This window comes from Sphaeroforma arctica (assembly GCF_001186125.1).
Source record: "Sphaeroforma arctica JP610 unplaced genomic scaffold supercont1.2161, whole genome shotgun sequence".
NCBI lineage: Eukaryota > Ichthyosporea > Ichthyophonida > Sphaeroforma > Sphaeroforma arctica.
This window is the reverse complement of record NW_014038397.1, coordinates 1-8382: the sequence shown is the minus strand read 5'-3', so window position 1 is coordinate 8382 and position 8382 is coordinate 1. Positions and strand designations below refer to the sequence as shown.

Genomic DNA, 8382 nt, shown 5'->3' with positions numbered 1-8382 from the left:
TGCTACTGCATTTTGATAGTCATTGTTGAGTGATACTGCATTTTGATTGTCATTGTTGACTGCTACTGTATTTTGATAGTCATTGTTGAGTGATACTGCATTTTGATAGTCATTGTTGAGTGATACTGATGCTGCATTTTGGTTTGCATTTACAAATCGAACCAGCTTCAAAGCAAGAACCCAAAAGACCTGAAGAAGCAATTGCGGGTAACGTTTGTGGGCGAAGAAGGGGTGGACGAAGGGGGGGTACAGAAGGAATTTTTCCAGCTTGTGATTCGGGACATATTCGACCCGAAATACGGTGTGTGCTGCATTTGCTAATTATTCTTGTGCGCTTAAGGTACTTCATTTGTATGCCACTATACAGACAACGGTGTTTTCTTCTGATTACTTTGTATACTGAAGCTGCTGGTGACATGGTTACTTACTGGCCTTACTTGTGTGTACCGCTTTAGTAATGTACGGCGTGTGCGTCAATCAGCTACCGTGGTGCTTGTATAGTTTTACCAAATACGACTTTACTAATTATCTTCTCGGCACCTTCTGAATACGATGAAAATGCTATACAGGTATGTTCACGTACAACGAGGCAGCACACCACTACTGGATCAACCCGACCTCGGCGTATTTGGGAAGTGAGGGGGAGTTCTTCTTAGTTGGCCTGGTAAGTGATTGTCATCTTGCTACTATTTGGTGCGCGTATAATTGTGCGCACATTTATAACAATTCATACGATGTGCATACTGTTTGAGCCAAGCTTAGTATGACATACGCGGCAGCAATCGCTGGATGGTGACTGGAAATTCTTCACCTCGCACCAGTACCGATGTGTGTAAGTGACCAACTCAGGGAAGCCACGCGACCTTTGGGTACTCAACAGCACTGCATCATAATACGCTGAGATTGCCAAATTTATATACACTTCTGTACACACGCTACAAAATGCATGTTAAGAGTGCTGCAATCCAACAAAGGTATCAATGGTTTATCATATGAAAACACACAGGTACTTGGGCTTGCCATATACAACTCCATCATCCTGGACGTGAGGTTTCCGATGGTGGTGTACAAAAAGCTGACAATACCGTCAGGGGCTGACTCGGATATAAACGTGGATGTGACACTTGACGATTTGAAGGGTAGGTCCACGCACTGATCTATTTGAGCCACGATAGTCATGTCATGGGATAGCGACTCATTGAAATCAACATATATGCATTTAGATTGATTTACCGGGTGTCCAAGCTTGCAAGGTATAGACAAGCAAGCGCGTAATTCATAAAATTAGTCTACCCTGTTTCGCTTAGCACATACGCGCCCGTGCTATCAGATGTAGCTCAACGCACAGAGTTCGAGGGTCAGCAGCGTGTGCGTGTGGCTTTCACTTTCTCGTTCGATTTTACGTTGTGGATTCTGGTCGGCGTGGTACACAGTGTGAACAGCACCCCATAGTAATTGACCGTGGTGCACATACTGAGGGCCATATCATTGATCCTAATTAATTATTACATAGTTCGGCTGGCCCGAGGTCAGTTTAAAGTCACATCACTCACTCGTTCAGCTAATGTATTGTCGCAGAGTCTCACATCCGAGTACAGTTTATAAACCCGTGGGTGCTTTATATGTGTATGTCTGCATGTGTATATGAACTACAACTATTCATATATCACCACGCACGCATTCATACCCACCATTTACCTAAACCAATAGAGGCCGACCCGGAACTAGCGAGAGGGTTGGAACAACTGCTGAAGTTCGAGGGAGACGTATCCTCCACCTACCACCGCACATTTCAAGTGGAGTATGATTTGTTCGGTGAGGTGCAAACGGTCGATCTCACGCCGAATGGCGGGGTCAAGCAGCTGACTATCGAGAACAGGGAGGAGTATGTGGACCTCTATGTGCAGTGGGTGCTCAACCACTCTATCGCCACGCAGTTTAAGGAGCTCAAGCGAGGCTTCGATGTGATAGCCGTCGGCGGCGCATTGCAGGTATTTATGGCCTACGTATTGATATGTGTATGTATTGGAGATAAGTACAATTCAGGAAGATATTTATGAGTGTGTGTCACTGTTTGGCAGTTTTTTTTTTCCAGTGACTGTTTGGAGTGTGTATACCGCGTGTCTTTATAAGTGCAGTGCTTGGCTTCAATCTCCCATTGTAGTCGAAGTTGGTATGGATTCAATTCCTTCTTCGGGTTTTAATATATAAAAAGGTCTTGGTAGGTGTATGTACACATTTTGCAATCGTTTCCGGTATTCTCAACACCCAGTGATGTCTTCATGTACATGTCCCGCCGTCTGATTACGGTTGCTATTAAACCCACACCCGATCCATTTGGGCTCAAAGTGTCCTGCTGACACTTCGCGCGGTGTATCACAGGAATTAACTCATAGTTTCTGTCACTGCGTGACAAACATTCTTGAGTGCTGTGTGCTGTCATGATCGTCATCATGCGCACTGATGGACACCCACCCACACCCAACGGGCGCGGATCAATTGTCACTTTCTTGTAACTTGTGCTGCATTTATGTTCGAGTGCCAAAGACATTATCGCGCGCCAGAAACGATAAGGTTCAGTGTAGCGACTATATTTATAGATATAGCACGCATGTCATGTCAGTTAGTGATCTCATCGCCACTTCACGTTTCTCCACACGTGATACATGAAACGCAGCTCTTTAGACACGAAGAATTGGAGCTGCTGATCTGTGGCTGCCAGGATCTCGATTTCGAGGCACTGGAAGCCAGCACTGAGTACGATGGCGGATTCACAGCCCAAACACCAGTGATCAAGTACTTCTGGGAGATTGTGCACGAGTTCACAGATGCGCAGAAGAAGAGGCTATTGTTTTTCGCGACGGGAAGGTGCGTTTCACGAATCCGTGATCATAGTCGAAGTGTACGATGTCTCTGCAAGGACATTGTAGTACTCATCCTTCAGCACTTGTGTCACCTACCAAGAACCGAATGGGATTGCACAGAAAATGTTGACTATCGTTGTTGGCATTTTGGTGCCTGCCTTATAGTCATACCAGTATTTGTTTTTGGAATGATTTCAAATCAGCAGATGCCTAAATCCGTTTATGACTTTGCAATCATGTGGCCTGATCGTATATTATGCAAATACTGTATCTATGACAATGTATTTGGGGGGCACGCTCAACGTATCTATTGCCTATGTGCATGTGCAATCTACCGTGTAAGTGTGTGAACTCAAAACAAGGTCCTCTCTATACTTGATTTGAAGGTTATTGAACGGCTGGTGAACAATATTTGAAGCTGCTGTATAGTTTGAAGATTGTACAGGTGCTGCCTTAGCATATGAATACATACTTTACCACACCCACCCACACAAGTCACCTGTTATACGCATGCTAATAGGAACCCCTTTCTCTTCCAACCCTTGCCAGTGATCGTGTGCCGATCGGAGGCCTCGCCAACCTGCACTTTGTCATCGCCAAAAATGGAGCGGACTCAGAGCGCTTGCCCACCGCACACACGTGCTTCAATGTGCTGCTGCTGTGCGACTACTCATCAAAGGAAAGCCTGAAGGCAAAGATCCTCACAGCCATAGAGAACGCGGAAGGCTTCGGGATGCTCTAGAGGGACTCTTTATATATCAGAGCTAAAGGGCTTGAGAAACATCAGATGTACGACCTCTGCAGTAGGATAGTGTGTGACTGAGACGTGTATACACATGCGTAGTATATGCCGATATTGTAGCGATTGAAGTTGTTAGCAATGGCAGACGAAGGCAATTAGGGCAGTGGAGAAATGCACACACCTTGTCACGAATGGCTGAAATGCGACATAGCCTATACTGATTGCACACCCACAAGTGCGAGACCGTGTGTATACCGGCAAGCACTTCGTCACACACACACCCTTACGTATGCGGGTAGAACAAATACATGCACATATAAACACGCATTTGCAATTGCAACTGCAAATACACATACACGCGTTGGCAAATACATGAACACACATAGGAAGACCAGACCCACCTACAAGCACACTTACCCAAACATGCAGAGACACACCCAACACACCTATATACCTCTCTCCCTATCCCACCCTCCTTCTTCTCCCCCCCAACTTACACATATAAATAATTGGGCTTAAGCTCACACACTGTTGCATGCCCGGAGGAATGTGCAGCGGTATTTTGTTGCACGCAAGCATGATCACCGCGATGCCGTTGTGCAGGGACAGATTGCTTTCGAATCAACTGTACTAGCAGTATCAGCACGTGCAACAACACATTCAGCTAGGGACGTAAACAGTCAGGCGCTGGCCATGGACAAACCGTCCCTCTGGAAATATCCGGTGAACGGAATCCGAACAGTTCCCTGAGTACACGCCCTCAAGACAGCTAGCACGCCCCGATCAAAGCACTTCTCGGTCGTCTGTTAGTTCCTGCGTCGTACTCATCAATGAATATTAATCTGGTGGCTTATTTTTGAGCTTCATTGCACTGAGATCAGAGTTGAAAGATTCGGGGGTTGTACGGCCCACATAGACTCTTCCAGGCACCACCACTTGGCTTGCCACCAGTAGTATGTACTATATATGAGTAGTGCGTGCATTCTTCCTTACGAATCCAGCGAATGGGATACCTTCCGCTTTTCCGCCAATCTCAACATCATATAGTGACGGAAGGCGTGGCTAAACTGGTTTCTATACATATAAATATATATACATACTGTTCCTCACACCCAAACATAGCCCTCTAAGCATAGGGTAGATGCAAAGTCCCCGTTGAATTATGCAGCAGGCTGGCTTTGTAAATTGGTCTGCAAATAAAAAAAAAATAGTGATCGTCTTCATTTTGGTGTTGATCATTTGGTGGCTAAACACTTGTCTATCACCCAATCAGTCTAACGTATCTCAAGAACTACCATCCCATTGTAAACTGGCGCGAAAGTCGCATGAAAAATATCGAATCTATCCCTTTCCTTTCCAACTTCTGTGCTGAACAAGCAATTGACCTCTTGGTCCCAGTAACCTATCTTTCAAGGATTCATGTGGTTTCAGTCCACTACTCTTCCCTTGCTCATTCACTTCCGCCGGAGATCAAACACATGCCGCAGAGCTCCGACGTGTGACTAAATGTAGACTCGTCCGCGTACGATTGTGGGGTGGGCGGCACTCACTGCATATTTCATTGCGCGCAGAAACCTCACCTCCATCGCAACAAGGAATCAACCTAATTCAACCTTTATATACAAGCATACGCTTCGACGAGTATACCCGAATCTCATCCGAGTTTCGGGACAAAACGGTTGTACATGCACCTTCACGTGCCATCCATCAATAGGTACACCACGCCTACTCCTTGGTGATCTTCGCTGCACGCACTTGATCAAAAGGCGCCTCTGGATCGTGCGCTATCTCGCTGACATCGCCCACCTGTCCCGTGCGCACCTTGCCCGCCATGGCCTTCATCGCCACGCGTGACAGGAACTCTTGGTTCTGATCGATATATTTGACCAGACCCTAAAATAACGTCGGGGATGTGGAATATAGTGTTGATAATTAGAGTGCTTTTGAATAAAATGATAGATTCTCGCTTCTGATCGATATGTTCTCTGTTATATGTTGAAGAGGTTGGGGTTAAAGGTTGATTTGATTGATGAGTTGGGTAAAGAGAAATTCTCATACTTGTCGACATATTCCGTCCATATCAACACCTGTTGCTGTTACATTTTGTAAGTATTAGTTGAAAAGTTCAATGCATTGAAAAAGAATGCATGGTTTGTGATTTGTAGAATAAAGTAGGTAAGTAGAGACTCTCTATCACCGACCGTAGCTCGCAATACACATCCTCCCCCCTCTGAAAGAAACAGCCCTGAGTCATGTCCTCATCATACGGCCTATTCGAAGTACTGCTCAAGCTGCTACAACCCGTTATACAGACACTGCAAATGTTCATCGCGCACCTAAATGCGCAAGATACGCAATATTTCCAATCCGAACTTCAACAGAAGTAGTAGAAGCGAATAGCGTTGATGCGCCAGAGGAACGCACAAAACACCCTGAAATAGAGTCATCCACGATTCACATACCTTACAGCATTTGTAGTTATACATCTCACGTTGAGAAACAGATCCCGATTTGGCTTAGGGTATAAATCCCATACTATGCTCTGATGCAATGATAAAACATCACTCATTTCTCAGCAACGATAACCACCAGTGTCAAGGACACGCTTAGGAAACAAGCGCCTACCTTGAAAGCGCTCTCACGGATACTTTCGGCCACCTTGTGCTTCTTGAAAACAGCCTTGAACTTCCTCTCGATTGAACTGTCGTCCTCATCTTCATTATCATCCTCGTCTAGCAATATACAACGGTAGAATCGAGTCAAACTAACTATATTTAATGGTATCTGATTGCAGATTTTGGCTTGTTTTGAATATCAGCTGATAGAAATACTGAATTTTGAATATCAAGGATTGTGTTACTGGCCTTGTGCGCCAAAAAGGCCATATATATCCCTCACTTTGTATGGCATACAAGTCTGATAACAACCAGCATACTGGAGTTTGAAAATCAGAATAGTGCTTAGACCTGTCGCTATGTGCTTTAATTAGAGCTGATTGAATGAAAAGCGATCTTAAACGATTCAAAAGGTGTAGCTTACTCAGTATCGCCTCGAAAGCTGTAGCAGGAATTTGATAAAAAACCATACGAATGCACACGATTACGCGAAAAGGTATTGGCAACCAGCACAAACCAATCAAATATCATAAAACATAAGTGTGTACCGTCAATAGCTCTGTCAGTCATTTTACGCTTCTTTGACTTTCTGTCCAGGTAGCTTGCAAACTTTTCCTTTAGTATATCATCGATCGGCCCAATATCAATGTCCGGGAGAGCGATTGCATCGACTGCTTTCAGTAAGACCTGCATAACACGATACACGAGGCAGTGTGTGTTGAATATTCGTATACATTGAGGCAATCATCGGTATAGAAATGTGGATGGGCGTGTAATCCATAGTAAAACCCCATACATAAATAAAAGTAGATTGATGTGTCTACTTAAGAAGGTATGCACAAATAATCATTATAAGCTCGCATGTAGTTGGGAACCACGTCACAGAAGTATATACGACTGTAGTATGGACAAATTTATACTCAGCAGCAATATTCATACCGCTGCGAAGTCACCAGAAAACGAAGAATATTTCGTAGGTACTATGTCCAGCGCGTGTAGTGAACACAGTAGTTTGTACCGATGATTTCATTTACAGTAGGACTTACATTGCATTGGTTCAAGCAAACACATAACACAATAATTGGATGTATATAACTGCCTTCTAATATATAAGTAGAACTTTTGATTACAAGAACATAGTCGTACCGGATAGCTTTGCTTTGGTAATAAATTTAGGCTGCGGTCCAACACCATGTCACCTATACACCCACCCAATGCATTAAACAGCGCAACGGTCAAATCCGCAAATCAATTGCTATGACGCCATTCGAAGGGCGGACACTAATACAGTTTACAAGGGTGGTAAAAAAAGATGCTTACGTCTTTCAGAGGCCCATTTGCGACTGAAAGCGACTGCCCAGACTCATACACTTCTCTTTCGGTTTTGTGAGTCATGCTATCCTTGAATTTGACGACAGCCTCCTCTAGTTTGGCATCCAGATCCACTAAATCTATTTATAGCCCCAATTGGGGCAAGATTATATTCGGGACTTGTTTAGTGAAGTTAGATTGTAGGGAAGGTTCGAATTGGCTCTTGAAAATTAAACTAATGATTTTGTTATTGTCTATCATTACCTTTGGTCGAGATAGTATGGATGGGGAAAAAAAAACTACAGAAATTGAAGTAAGATTTGCACAATGTTTTCACTTAGCAAAACAAATGTCAAAGCCAAAGTGATTGATTTCAAACCAATAATCCGCATCACGAGGTCTAGGTGTCACATATGTCACGTATTATTCTTGAGTCGGTTATATTACGATAAATTTGCAATGCAGTTTGAGAGACTGCTATATACATTCAGCATAGTAAACCCTCAGTGAAAAAGACAATGTTCCCCTGTGAAGTTTCAAGTAGCCAATATCACAGATGAGATTTATCTAGTCTATGCCTTATACATCATCGTTATACCAATAAAATGATCAAGAAAAATTTAATGCTACACAAGACACAGCACACTTTCAAATATGTATTTATGACCTACTAATTAAACGAGCTAGGCTTGCCAGGCAAGACATAATAATCATCATTGTGATATGTCTGACAGTAGTATTTGGTATAACATAATACATATATATATATATATAATAATGATAAGATTAAAATTAACTATAATACTAAAAATAAGATAGAATAAAATAATATACAATATAACAATATCCC

The 8382-nt window shown here is 43.4% G+C and overlaps 2 protein-coding genes across 2 annotated transcripts; one reads left to right on the top strand and one right to left on the bottom strand.

Annotated features, from left to right (window-relative positions):
- Positions 1-162: 162 nt before the first annotated feature.
- Positions 163-4089, top strand: SARC_12233 (hypothetical protein; the record flags this gene model as incomplete). The annotated part of the gene is made up of 6 exons (XM_014293667.1): positions 163-301; positions 570-664; positions 1007-1139; positions 1711-1991; positions 2678-2868; positions 3414-4089. Coding segments are annotated over 6 exons (1032 nt in total), but the record flags the coding sequence as incomplete, so codon positions are not given.
- A 727-nt stretch (positions 4090-4816) lies between these two features.
- On the bottom strand, positions 4817-7673 carry SARC_12232 (hypothetical protein). The gene is made up of 4 exons (XM_014293666.1): positions 7542-7673; positions 6770-6908; positions 6232-6338; positions 4817-5499 (listed from the first exon to the last, which is right to left on the bottom strand). Exons 1-4 carry the CDS (start codon positions 7614-7616, stop codon positions 5332-5334), a joined length of 489 nt encoding a protein of 162 aa, XP_014149141.1. The 5' UTR covers positions 7617-7673; the 3' UTR covers positions 4817-5331.
- Positions 7674-8382: the final 709 nt, after the last annotated feature.

What these genes read in the sequence shown, in the direction of transcription:
- SARC_12232 (XM_014293666.1), bottom strand. Translation starts at nt 7,616, where the DNA reads ATGACTCACAAAACCGAAAGAGAAGTGTATGAGTCTGGGCAGTCGCTT. An exon ending in CAAATGGGCCTCTGAAAGAC is followed by an intron (nt 6,909 to 7,541) that starts GTAAGCATCTTT and finishes CGTGTTATGCAG; the next exon opens with GTCTTACTGAAAGCAGTCGA. An exon ending in TCCGTGAGAGCGCTTTCAAG is followed by an intron (nt 5,500 to 6,231) that starts GTAGGCGCTTGT and finishes ACGTTATTTTAG; the next exon opens with GGTCTGGTCAAATATATCGA.